A 13321-nucleotide genomic window follows, 5' to 3' on the forward strand; every position below is an offset into this window, starting at 1 on the left:
CTACTTTAAGACTGAAAACCTATAAAAAACAGTATTGGATCTCTATTTGAAACTGTAGCTATTCGATCCTAAACAGTCGTTGTATAGTACGAAACGTATTATAACAAAATGCCACATCTCAAACACTATCAGGCCCGTGTTCCATCGGAATGTAATATATTATTATTATGTATAAGTCGTAATGCTTTGATTAATGACAATAGAAGAGGACCCAAAGCGTCAAGTTTTCAGCGTTCGCCTGCTGGTTTGATTCAGAATGTGGTCAGCATCGTCTCGCGGTACAGAGCAGTCGTCTCTAAACACTGTATTGCGATTTATCTATTGATTCACCATGCTTTTGCTCCTTCATTATTTTTCTCTTCTTATTCTAGCATGATTTTCTTTGTAGTTGCTTGAGTTTATGCGACTAACATCAATATATAGACTAAAATATAGTCGCCTGGTGTACCAAGCTCTTTAATTTCTAGAGACTTTAATACAGCACAAAACCTTAACACACATTTCACCTTGTCTCTGCAGAGGTTAATGATTCATAAGGAAAGTGTACAGAAATATGTGCTCGGTTTTTTTCATGAGAAAATAGAAAAATTTGCGGCAGAAACCGAAATAGCTTGAGGGTGCTGCAGTGCTTTCATCACCGTATTCCTAAATTGTGTCTCGCCATAGCCTAAAGATGGTATGTATGCCTTTACTTTGCTTACCTTGCTGGGTTCTGACAAATTCTATCTCTGAGTTTCCGTCGCAGATTAGTATACTTGGAAATATTTATGTTACTTTGTGTCATAAAACAATTACTCTTAGTCCTAGGACACCATTGTTGTTCCGAGTTGTTTCGAATCTCAGGTGTTCTAGAAAGTGGTTGTTCGAGCGTGATTCTGGAACCTGAACTGGAAGTGCGCGTGCGCGGTTAGTTCTTCATAGCCAATGAAAAATTAAGGGGAAAATATCAGCCAATCAAATGGCTTTCTATCTGTAAGTGAAGGTTGACTGTCCGCCATGACGCAGCTCTCGATCACACTTCCTCCATGTCCGGGCTGTGAAGGTGTTCACTCACTTATTTGAAGGTATACTGGCATTTGACGGAGTATCAACAGCCTTTTAAATCGCACAATGTTATTACAAGTGCTGTGAAGTGTCTCAAGTGTCAGTCGGAGTGCAGTTTTCGTGAAGAACAAGATGTTTGGCTGTACATGGAAAATTTCTGGGTTGGACACGCAAAGCAGCAGCGATACTGCTCTAACAGGGTAAGCCAATCGAAGTTCAAGTTAAGCTAGACTAGGCTGGGTTAGAGAGAGAGAGAGAGAGAGAGAGAGAGAGAGAGAGAGAGAGAGAGAATTGAGGAGGAGACTTTTCAATGGGAATTTTTCCATTTTACGTAAAAAATACGCATTTCCGACGCATTTCATGTATCCCACTCAAAACCCCCATTCCCACCTGTACCCAAGCTTGTGGAGGGGGGAGTATGGGCAGAAACTAGAATTTTACCCCCAACCCATCCCAGCTAAGTCTCTCCACCTCATTCACCACCTCACACTTTATGGCGCCACTACATCTCCTGAGCCTTAGTGCCTGCATACTGTCCACCTCCACGTAATGCATCGAGCAGTCCCACCACCCCCCACACGCCGCTGGCACCGTACAAAGAACACTATATATATCCTTTCGACTCGTAAAACACCCACACCACTTCACCGCGAGTCCCCAGGTTGGCAGTACAATATTAAGAGTCTTTCCCTGCACTTCTTGAGATCCGATGAAAACTGGATGGGGAAATTTTTCAGTAAAACGCTCCCGCTGCTTTACTGAGCCTCTCCAAGTTGACGGGTATAAAATTACAGTCCTTTGCAGTCCTTCCCGGGGTCTGATGAAAATTGCAAGAAAATTTCACTTTATTCTAAGTTCCTGAGTGTGTGTGTGTGTGTGTGTGTGTGTGTGTGTGTGTGTGTGTGTGTATGCTGTAGGAGGAGCTGGAAAAACGACGAGGTGGGAGTGTGGCACAGTGAAGGGAAGGAAGGAAGGACGGAGGGATGTACTCAGTGGTTTCTTTACAGGACATGTGAACTGTTAGTGTGCCAGGCTGTAGTAATCTTTCAACGGTGACGGAGGGCTGCAAATAATTCCAAGCTACGTGAAAGGGGAAGGAACAAAGATAGAGTACAGTACTTACTTAGGAGGACAAAGTAAAGTGAAGAAAGCAAGGAGACAAGAATGAATTAAAAGGCGTCTCAGGAATGTTAGAGAGAGAGAGAGAGAGAGAGATTGGGGAAGGAGAGAGAAAGACGGTGTTTGTGGAGGAGTTAAGTGGACATCTTAAAACTCCCTTGAGAAGCTGAAATATATCGTTGCCTGGAGGACGGCTCTCTCTCTCTCTCTCTCTCTCTCTCTCTCTCTCTCTCTCTCTCTCTCTCTCTCTCTCTCTCTCTCTCTCTCTCTCTCGCTCGCGCGCGCGTGCGTTTGCCTTGGAGCTAAGCCAGGCAGGCAGACCAGTGGACCCAGCCAAAGAAATAAGCCAGTATACTAGACCAAAGAACTGGGCTATTGTACATCAGGAAACTAAGCCACCATACAAAAGCAGGGAAGTAAGCCAGAGTGCCAGACCAAACAAAGCCAGTCGGTGAACTAAGGAAGTGTACCTAGCAAGAGAATAAAACTAGATAAGCCACAAAGATAAGCCAGGATTCAAAACCGGGCAATTGAACACCAAAAAAATAAATAAATAAGTTAGAGACAAAACAACAACAAACTAGACTGTGAAAAAGAAGAATAAGCGAAGAGATCAAATTAGTGAAATCAAGCCCCTAAAAGTAAGCCAGGAAGCAAAAGCCAGTTAAGCCATTAAATACGCCAGAAAACTGAGGAAAAAAGTAAGTCAGGATAACTCAAGCCAACCAAGATAAGACAACGACTTAAACTAATGTCTGTCTGTCTGTCTCTGTGTCTGCGTCTCTATCTCTGCCTTCGTCTGTTTGTCTCGATCTGTCTTTTGTCTCTATCTGTCTTTATCTTTGTTTTCGTCTGTCTCTATCTCTGTCTTTATCTCTGTCTCTACCTCTGTCCCTGTTTTTGTTTCTTTTCGTCTCTGTCTCTCTATCTTTCTATCTCTGTCTGTCACTGTCACTGTCTCTCTCTCTGTCTTTGTCTCTGTCTCTGTCTCCGTCTGTCTGTCACTGTCTCTGTCTATCTGTCTCCGTTTCTGTAAGTCTATCTCTATCTGTCTCTGTCTCCATCTCTATCTCTGCTTTTCTCTGCCTCTGTCTATCTTTGTCTGTATCTCTATAATCTTCCCTCTCTCGCTCTGTCTCTGCCTGTCTCCATCTTTCTTCGTCTTTTCTCTACTTACGTCTGTCTCTCTCTCTCTCTCTCTGTCTCTGTCTCTATTTCTGTCTCCGTCTGTGTTACTACTGGCGGTGAAGTGACAGTGTGCAGGTAACGCAATGAAGGTGGCGTGCGGAGCGTGGGTACAGTGGTGGGAGACGTGCAGTGGTGTTAAGGAGTGGCAGTGTTTGGGCGACAGGTGGCCCCTCAGGAAATGGAGTGTTGAATTGTGGGGTAAATGGACTGTGTTGAATTCTCGAGTGGAGTAGGAGCAGTAGAAGGTGTTTGTTATTATGGTGGTGGTGGTGGTGGTGGTGGTGGTGGTGGTACTGTTGTTGTTGTTGTTGTTGAATATTACTTTGCGTTTGTGTGTGTATGTATGTTTGTTTTATGTTTTTTTGTTTTTTTGTTAGATATTTGTTCATGTTTTATTTCTCGCTATGTACGTAAAAGTGTCTCGTTGCTTTTTAGAATGCACGGCTGTTCTTAATTGTTCTTGTTGCTGAATGTTGCTTCCCTCCTTTTTTCCTTTTTTTTTTTTTTTTGTAATTTCCTTTTCTTTTTCTCATTTTTGTATATTAAATTTTCATGTGTAAGTTATTCCTTATTCTTATTATTGTGTTGTGTTGAATTGCCTCAGTGTTAAATTTCAGACGTGATGAACAACTGTAGTGGTGGTGGAGTAGACGGAAGAGGGAAGAAGAGAAAGACACGAATGCAGAGAGAGAGAGAGAGAGAGAGAGAGAGAGAGAGAGAGAGAGAGACAGACAGACAGACAGACAGACAGACAGAGAGAGACAGACAGAATGAGAGAGACAGACACAGACACAAACAGAGAGAGAAAGAGAACAGGGTCATTGAGCGAGACGGGAGGAGAAGGGCAGGGAGGAAGGAGAGGAGTGGCGTGAAGAGAAGGCGACATTGTGACTAGTAAGGAAGACGGAGGGTGGCGGGAGGACTGGAGAAGCTGCTGCAAGGGTGGATGAAAGCCTTGTATGTGAGTGGGAGTGGGGGTGTTGCGGGAGGGAGGCGTGTGTGGCGTGGCGTGGGCGGCAAGGCGGGGGCGGAGCATCAGGAAGTGGGACAAGAGTAGCGAGCCAGCCTCTGTTGGGGGGAACGGTATGGGGAGGTGGGGATATTGGGGGTTTAAGGGGAGTGGGAGGGGAGGAAACTTGAAGGGGAGCAACCATGGAGTCACCGCCGCCACTTCTAGTCTTCCTCCTCCTCCTCCTCCTCCTCCTCCTCCTCCTCCTCCTCCTCCTCCTCTTGGTTCATGGTGCCTCTGGTCTAGTCGGCACTGGTTTCTGAGTCACTTCCTGAATCATTCGCTCGTCTGATAATGTATTATCTCTCTCTCTCTCTCTCTCTCTCTCTCTCTCTCTCTCTCTCTCTCTCTCTCTCTGACTAATTCACTCACAATCGAGAGGACCGGGTTCGAGTCCCGGTAAGCGGCGAGGCAAATGGGCAAGCCTCTTAATGTGTGGCCCCTGTTCACCTAGCAGTAAATAGGTACTGGATGTAACTCGAGGGGTTGTGGCCTCGCTTTCCCGGTGTGTTGTGTGTGATGTGGTCTCAGTCCTACCCGAAGATCGGTCTATGAGCTCTGAGCTCGCTCCGTAATAGGGACTGGCTGGGTGACCAGCAGACGACCGAGGTGAATTCTCCTTCTCGTTGTTGTTGTTGTTGTTGTTGCTGTTATCGTTGTCGTCGTTTGGTCCTCTTCCTCCTCCTCTTCTCTTTCCTCCTCCTCCTCCTCCTCCTCCTCCTTTTTATCTCCATCCTCCTCCTCCTCCTCCTCCTCCTCCTCCTCCTCTGTTCATAAACAGTTATTGACCATTGCCAAAATATCACTACAGAAATCCGATCTCTCTCTCTCTCTCTCTCTCTCTCTCTCTCTCTCTCTCTCTCTCTCTCTCTCTCTCTCTCTCTCTCTCTCTCTCTCTCTCTCTCTCTCTCTCTCTCTCTCTCTCAGCTTTACACTCCCACTGTGACCGTCATTTGAAGCGACTTTTTTTTCTTTCTTTTTTTTTTTTTACCACCAGCTAGAAGTGATCAGAAGAAAACGGGAGGAAATCGAAAAGAGTGGAGGGGAAAATGAGAAAGAGAGAGAGAGAGAGAGAGAGATATCAGGAAAGACTTTTAAAGGAAGGGTAAGGAGTAAGAAATAGAGGAAAGGAATCGAGTGACGTAGAGAAGCGTTCAAAGTAAGATTAAATTCAGTAAGATTAATTCAGTCCCTCCTTGTGTATCGGTTACCAGAGCGTAGACAGTCTCAGGAAAAAAATAAATAAAAGAAAAGAAAAAAAAAGTAATGCTCTTAACCTCGACCTGAACGAAAGAAGAGGTAAATAAAAAAAAGATAGATAGACGTAAAAAAGATAAAATAAAAAAAAAGATGAGTGTTCTTCATCTCAACCTGAACGAAAGAAGGTGAAAAAAAGATAAACAAGAGACGTAAAATAAGATAAATAAAATGAAAAATAAAGAAAAATAGTGCTTTTCATCTCAACCTGAACGAAAGAAGAGGAGGGGTGGAAAAAAAAAAGTTATAAATAAAGAGACGTAATCGAAATGCAAAACCAATTAATTTCTCGAAGCTCCGTGAATGAAAGGGATCGAACGGCCAAAGAAAACGGAGATGGGGAAAGTTAGAGGGTTGAGTTGAGAAAGAAGAAGAAGAAAGAGGTGATGAAATACTGTGTTGTGATGGGAGTGTTCGTGAGCGAGGGATTCACGTTCTTTGCTCAAAATTTCCTTGCGTTGCTACAAGTAAAGATGTGTAGAGGAAATAATAATGATGCGATAAAGAGCATGACGATTCTCTCTCTCTCTCTCTCTCTCTCTCTCTCTCTCTCTCTCTCTCTCTCTCTCTCTCTCTCTCTCTCTCTCTCTCTCTCTCTCTCTCTCTCTCTCTCTCTCTCTCTCTCATCTTGAAACCTCGCCGACTTTCGTTTATTTATTTATTTTTTTTTTCATCTGCCTAACACACTGACGTATTCCTGTTAGTAAGAGATAATACGTAACATTTAGTAATAAAGTCTCCTTAACCTCTTCAGTACCATGACATGTTCCCACACTTATTCTGCTCACTACATGACGATTTTTATACACTCTCAGAAACCTTTTGCGGGGGCGGGGAATCAAAAACAGTGAAGATTATGGTTATTAATGTTCTGATCACCGTAGACCCTAAATAAAACTGTCTAATCACACCCAAAGCTCGTGGTAAAAATGTGTCCCAGTATTGAAGGGGTTAATGTTCATGTTCTTAAACACTTTGCTCTCATCAGGGTTATTCTTCAAGGACCATTGACATCACTAGTCGTTCATCATAAGTGTTTCTTCCCACAGACCGTGTTGAATCACTAGAGCCGCAGAAACATACACATGCAGGATCTCCCCTCACTTCCCCCAGTCCTCAGTTATTTCTGCTACAGCTTGTTAAAAGGAAACATAATGGCACTAGAGAGAGAGAGAGAGAGAGAGAGAGAGAGAGAGAGAGAGAGATTAGTTTTGGTTAGGTTTTAAGATAGGATGTACTCATAATACACCTTTAACCTGTACAATGACCAAGATTGAACGTAATTAATGCACAAATGAGAGAGAGAGAGAGAGAGAGAGAGAGAGAAGATAGTAGCCGAGATGGGAGTTATTTCTATACTACAACTGGTTGGAAGGAAACATTTTGGCACTGGAGTGAAAAGAAAAGAGAGAGAGAGAGAGAGAGAGAGAGAGAAAGGTATAGAGAAAATGGGAGATTGTAGTCGAGATGGGACACAGAAAACGACTGAGCCTCCTATACGTTCTTTGTCACACGGTCGAACTCATTAGGTAAAGTACCTGTACATACTATGCTTACCTTCTGCCTCCCCACCCCACCACCACGCCCTCCCATTAGCCCCCTGCCTCCTTCCCCTACTACCCATCTCCCCATCCCAGCCCTCACCCTCACTACTCCATCCCGCCTCCCAGCCCAGCCCGCCTCACCTCTTCTCTTTACTCAGGTGCTGCGTGTGGCTTGGGAAGAGGGAACATTGTGGTGGAGTGAAGAGTGTGTTGGTTGTCATGCTTCAAATTTCTATTTTTGTTCGGGCTACTTGCGTCGTTTTAGTGTAGTTTTCTCTCTCTCTCTCTCTCTCTCTCTCTCTCTCTCTCTCTCTCTCTCTCTCTCTCTCTCTCTCTCTCTCTCTCTCTCTCTCTCTCTCTCTCTCTCTCTCTCTCTCTCTCTCTCTCTCTCTCTCTCTCTCTCTCTCTCTCTCTCTCTCTCTCTCTCTCTCTCTCTCTCTCTCTCTCTCTCTCTCTCTCTCTCTCTCTCTCTCTCTTTATTTAAACTTTACAGCGTCACGAAGTATACATAAAAAGTCACAATGCCACGCAGTACATAGAAATGGTTGGTATGTTCGTGTATTGTCTATGCATACTTGCGCTTGGCTTAAAGAACCACTTTTTCTCGTGGCTCTATTTAAAAGCCTGCTTTGCGACAGTTTACACCAGCAGTGGCGTAGGAGTGTCCTCTCCACTTGTGAGCCGCCACTTTAACACGCTGTGTTGACATCTCACGCACTGAGGGCACTGTCGCGGTGAATATGTTCCAAAGGCGCGAGACTCTCGACACAAAGGTTCTCTGGTGTTGGCTGGCGCGTGACCTGGGCACCTTGACCTGCTCGAGGCTGGAGAACACCGTTCTCGTGTCTCTCACAGCATCTCGAGGGGGGAGCCTCAGCCTTGCCAGGTGCTCCAGGGGGTCCAGCGGCGCTGCCTGTGTGGGTGGCTGGAGGTTGTCGTCTTGTAACAGCCGCAGAACACGCCGCTCCACCCTCTCAAGTCTCTGCAGGTGTGTGGCTGCGCTGGACATCCAAGTCAGTGCCCTGTACTCCATGTAAGGCCTGACCTGTGCCTTGTAGAGTAGCTGTATCCCACGCTTGTCTAGGTGTCAAGCTACTCTACGCAGGGCAGAGACATGTAGGGAGGCTTGGTGGGCGACGTGTTTCAGGTGGCGGCTAAAGCATAGCCCTCGGTCCAAGTCTACTCCAAGAACTCGTATGTGTTCCTGGAGCGGGAGGGTGACAGTACCAAACGTTACTCTTCCTTCAACAACCTGTGAGGCTACCAGGGACCGAGAGACCACCATTGATTGAGTCTTCTCAGGGGCAAATCGTACCTGCCAGCGCTCCCCCCACTCTTGTATCACGCGCAGCTTCTGATTGACTTCAGCAACTGCTCGCTGGCTGTCTTGGCGGCGATAGGAGCAGGAGTGCAGTCATCGGCGTACGCTGTGATTGCTGGCAGGCTCCTGAGAAGATCATCGATGTAGAGGTTCTGAAGAACCGGTCCCAGTACGGAGCCCTGAGGAACTGAGGCCTCCACCGGGGAGTCTCTGGACTGCTGCCCGTTTATGACGACATAGAGGGTACGACCTTGGAGGTAATCGCCCAACAACATCAGAAGAGTTCCCTGGATGCCTTTGGCACGGAGCTTTTCCAGCAAGCCCCCGTGCCACACCCGGTCAAAGGCACCCGCGATGTCTAGGGCGACGACAAGAGTGTCCAGGCCATTGTCCAGGGAGTCCTGCCAGTCCCTGGAGATGAGCATAAGTAGGTCTGACGCAGAGCGGCCAGACCTAAATCCAAATTGCTGGTTGGAGAGAAGGGCGTTTTCTTCGAGGTGGTGATTGATGTCCTCCACCACTATTCTCTCGAAGATCTTACCCACAGCTGACAGGAGAGAGATTGGTCTGTAGTTGGCAGGATCTGACCTGGAGCTCTCTTTGTGGACAGGTACTACGCAAGCTTCCTTCCATATGGAGGGCCAGGTGTTTTCCCTGATACAGGCCATGAATACTTGTGAGAGTGATCCCGCCAGCTCAGAAGCACAGTGGCGAAGAACTTGTGGGCTCACGTCATCAGGTCCAGTGGCCTTCCTGACGTCCACAGCCCTCAGAAGGTGTTCCACCCTCTCCTGTGTCACCTCCACTGTCGTGACGGTTTGGGCACATTCCTGTGCCAGGAGTGGTGGAGGTCTGGTAGGGTCAGCAACAGTCATTTTTGCAAAGAAAAGATTGGCCATCATCTCAGCCTTTTCCTTGGTGCTGGTCGCTGTGGTGCCGTCCTGTTTTGTGAGGGGTGGGATGGTCTCCTGGTGGCTTATGCCTTGTCTCTCCTTTACAAGGGCTCACCTGGTCTTGCTACCCACCCCGGGCCCACACAGTTTGGAGCAGGAGGTGGCCTCATCCCGCGCCACGCCCACGTCAGCTCGGGTCAGGATGGTGTGGTGGTCGGAGCTGCCCACCTGATCCAGCTGACAGCACGAGACTGTACACTCGCCCAAATCAGTGATGACGGGGTCGAGAGTTCCTCCTCTCTCATGGGTGGGGAAGGTGACGTGGTCTGTCAGTCCCTGCACCGTGAGGAGGTTTTCATAGGCGGCTCCTTCCACTTAATGATTTAAGTCGCCCACGATCAGGACGTGTCTGCAGTTGTGTCGTGTCAGCAGGTCGTCCAGGTGCTCCGTCAGGAAGTCGAGAAGGGCGGAACCTTGCCTTGGGGGGCGGTACGTGGCACATAGGAAGATTGCAGAGCTGTCTGCCAGCACAACTCTCAGAAACAGTGCCTCCGTTGCGGGCGGTGTCACTATGTCAAGTGTCTGGGCCTGCACTCCTCCTTTAAACATACTGCCACTCCTCCTCCTTGTCTTCCTTGGCGGTCCCTCCTGATCCAGTGGGTGTATCCGGCAATCTTGCCAAAGGTTGGCTCTACCTCACTGTTTAACCAGGTTTCCGTTGCCACTGCGATGTTCACGCGATGCCTCAGGACAAAGCTGTGGGTCAGGTCACCTATGTTGGTGCGGAGACCACGCACGTTGGCAGATAGAACTGTCAACTGGTGACGAGACCTCGGCGTCTCAGTCATTCTAGCTGAGTTGTTGGTTGCAGAGGCTTCCCTGGTGGGCGAGATTGGGCGACCACTGCCACCCGGCGACGGTTGTTGCTGCTGCTACTGTTGTCTCTCTCCTGGTTGCTGGTTGGGGCTGTGGGTTCGCTGTCGTTAGAGGTAGAGATGGTGTTGACAGTGGGGGTGGCTCTGTCGTTGTCAACGTCGTTACTGTCACTGCTGCTTGTGCCTTCTTCACGGGCTGAATCGGTGGCTCGGCCGTTGCTCACGCCATTACCGTCACTGCTGCTTATACCTTCTTCAGGGGGTGAAGAAGGAGTGCAAGCAACAAGTTTGTTAAGCTTGAGTGGCTTCCCTGATGACCACCAGTTTCGCCAAGAGGGGGAGTGAAAGCTCACTTTTTCCCAGTCTGTCTATTTTACTGGGCAGTGCGCTCGTCGCCCGGTTGCTGGTCTGTGGGTTTTCCTCTCGTTCGTCTGCCGTCTCAAGCGTTTCTATCAGGCTCAAGGTTTCTACTAGAGCTATTTTTGATGCAGTAGCAGCTTCGTGTTCTCTCTGTATCTTTATAGCTCAGTTTTACAGCTTGAGCTTCTCTCCGGAGCTGCACACTTTGCCTGGCAAGCTCCTCTTTGCTGGAGGAATGGATGAGGTACTGAATTTTTTCTTCTTCAATCTCTTGCGTCCCTTCCTCCTGCACGTCATTCTGCGTGTCAGTCTCGTCCTCAACTCCGGGCTCCTCTATGGCCTCACTACTGGGCAGCTGGACGTCTGCGTCAGTAGACGTGATAGCCGCGTAGGTGACAGGCCGAGAGAAACCTCGTGCTCGCCTTAATTCCGCTGTGTTGAGGCAGCAGAACACGGCGTCTGAGAAGCACGACACACCGTGTTGGGACAGTCCTCCCCAGTGCAGGGCGTTACAGGTTTTTCCCGCATGGAGTAGCTGCATATACAACAGTATCTGGCACTAGGATGGCCGGCGTGCCCTGCCCAAGCAATTTTACTGTGTGTGGGGATGGAGGTTACCATGTGCTTGTGAGGGAAGAGATATAGTCAGGCCAGAGCAGGGGGTTTTAGCGCCAAAAAGTTTAGTCCTATGAGAGCGAGAGTTGGGTCGGTGGGTGGCTGGTGGGGAGCGGGAGCCCTCTTGCCTCAAGTTGCCTGAAAGGTAGATGGTTTACCCGCCGCACCGTTGCTATGGAGACCGTGACGTCAGAGATACATAGTGCGCATGCGCAAAAAATGGTCAGAGATTCGAAGCGGGTGTTTGGAACTGATCAAATAGCTTCTTAAGTCTTAAGTCCAAAATAATAATCTACCCCTAGCCACTGATGTCACAATGTTCACAATGTACACGGTACATTCACCCACTTGTGTGTCACAGAAGAGCGTTGAAAGATTCCTTGATGTCCAGAAATCCCGTAAAGTTAGCGGAGCTTAGCTTTATTCTCTCTCTCTCTCTCTCTCTCTCTCTCTCTCTCTCTCTCTCTCTCTCTCTCTCTCTCACATGTAGTGGAGAAGTAAGACTGCGCTGGATATATAAAGATCAAGTCGAATATAAAGTTGAATAAATAAGTAAATAAAACAAACACGTCAACAATGACAAGGTAAAGATTCATAGCTTCGCATATATTTCCTTCTTGTTTGAGTTCCTTGCGGCATTTTAGTATTTTTTTTTATTATGTAGTAGAGAAGTAAGATTGAGCTGGATATATAAAGGCAGACGGAATGAAGATAAAGTTGAATATAAAGTAAAATAAATCAAAAGAAAACTGTGGCACGGTGAAAAAAAAAATCATGTTTTTTTTGTATATTTTTTTTCTCTTCATATGGACAGAGAATGAAAATAGAGTGAAAGATAAAGTAAAGTTAGATCAGATTAAATAAAGCACATTCGTAACCATTTATCCACAGAAAAGTATACGTCTTCCTTTTCTTTTCGTTTTCTTCTTCGTCTCTGTATCCGTTTTCTTCTTCCTCTTCTTTTTTTCATTTTTTTTTCATTTTCGTCTTCTTCTTCTTCTTGTTCTTGTTCTTCTTCTTCTTCTTCTTCTTCTTGTTCTTCTTCTTCTTCTGTTTCGTCACCGTCTTCTTCGTCCCCGTCTCCTCCTTTTTTCCTCTTCTTCTTTTTCGTCTTTTTCATCATCTTTTTCTTCTTTTTCGTCTTTTTCATCATCTTTTTCTTCTTTTTCGTCTTTTTCATCATCTTCTCCTTCTCCTTCTCCTCCTCCTCCTCCTCCTCCTCCTCCTCCTCCTCCTCCTCCTCCTCCTCCTCCTCCTCCTCCTCCTCCTCCTCACGCAGCAGTATAGGGTGGGTGAGTAAGACGGCCTGCTGAGTGACCTGGGTGGGGCGTGAGAGACTGATAAAGCTGGTGCAGGCTGAGCTGGTGGCAGGTGGAGGGTCCTTGTCTCCGTTCCCGCCTGCTGCTGCCGCGCCTCACCCTTTCTCATGTGATTGTCAACATTTTTCCTTCTTTGCCAGTCTATTTAAAGGTCCCACTTTCTTGTTATCGTGTTTGTTGAGACTATTTTCCCATGCAGATTTTGTAAGTTTTTTTTTTTTCCACATGTACTGATTTTCCCTTTTCTCTCTTTCTCTCTCTTTTCGTTTCGTTCTCTTTTTTTTTTTTTCTTGTACCAGCGTGTTTAGCCCATAAATTCCCGTGTAAAGCCCACATGATAAAAAAAAATAATAAAACTAGATCTGCCAACGCTGTTATACTGAAGATCGAGAGGGGACACAGAAACATTCAAGGTCCTGGATGGCGACTACGACAATGACTGCACTCAGGGGATATTCCAGATGATGGACACTGACACCAGGAGCATCCATCTCCAAGATCTTAAGAAACATTCCAGGCTGGACATCAAGAAGTACAGTTTTAACTTTAGGGTGGTGAATAACTGGAAGTCGTCCTGATTGGGTGGTGAATGCCAACGATGTTATAGAATTCGGAAAGAAACTTGATAAATTGTGGAAAAAACAAAGGCCATAAGTTTTGTTATAAAACACAAATCGTATCTACCACCACCACCACCACCACCACCCATGGCCACAGTTCACGAAAAATCACGTGGCCTTACAACTGGAGTCAGAGAATATCGTTTATGAGTATCTG

The 13321-nt window shown here is 46.8% G+C and overlaps 1 protein-coding gene across 1 annotated transcript in view; it reads left to right on the forward strand.

Moving 5' to 3' along the window:
• The first annotated feature begins 1012 nt into the window (after positions 1 to 1012).
• Positions 1013 to 13321, forward strand: part of LOC123498935 (von Willebrand factor A domain-containing protein 7-like) — a 34101-nt gene continuing 21792 nt past the window's right edge. Inside the window, exon 1 of the mRNA XM_045246503.1 lies at positions 1013 to 1244. Coding sequence (XP_045102438.1) covers positions 1191 to 1244 — 54 coding nt within the window. The 5' untranslated portion in view covers positions 1013 to 1190. The remainder of the gene's footprint in view (positions 1245 to 13321) is intronic.

The sequence above is a fragment of the Portunus trituberculatus genome, chromosome 48 (genome assembly GCF_017591435.1).
Source record: "Portunus trituberculatus isolate SZX2019 chromosome 48, ASM1759143v1, whole genome shotgun sequence".
Lineage (NCBI taxonomy): Eukaryota > Metazoa > Arthropoda > Malacostraca > Decapoda > Portunidae > Portunus > Portunus trituberculatus.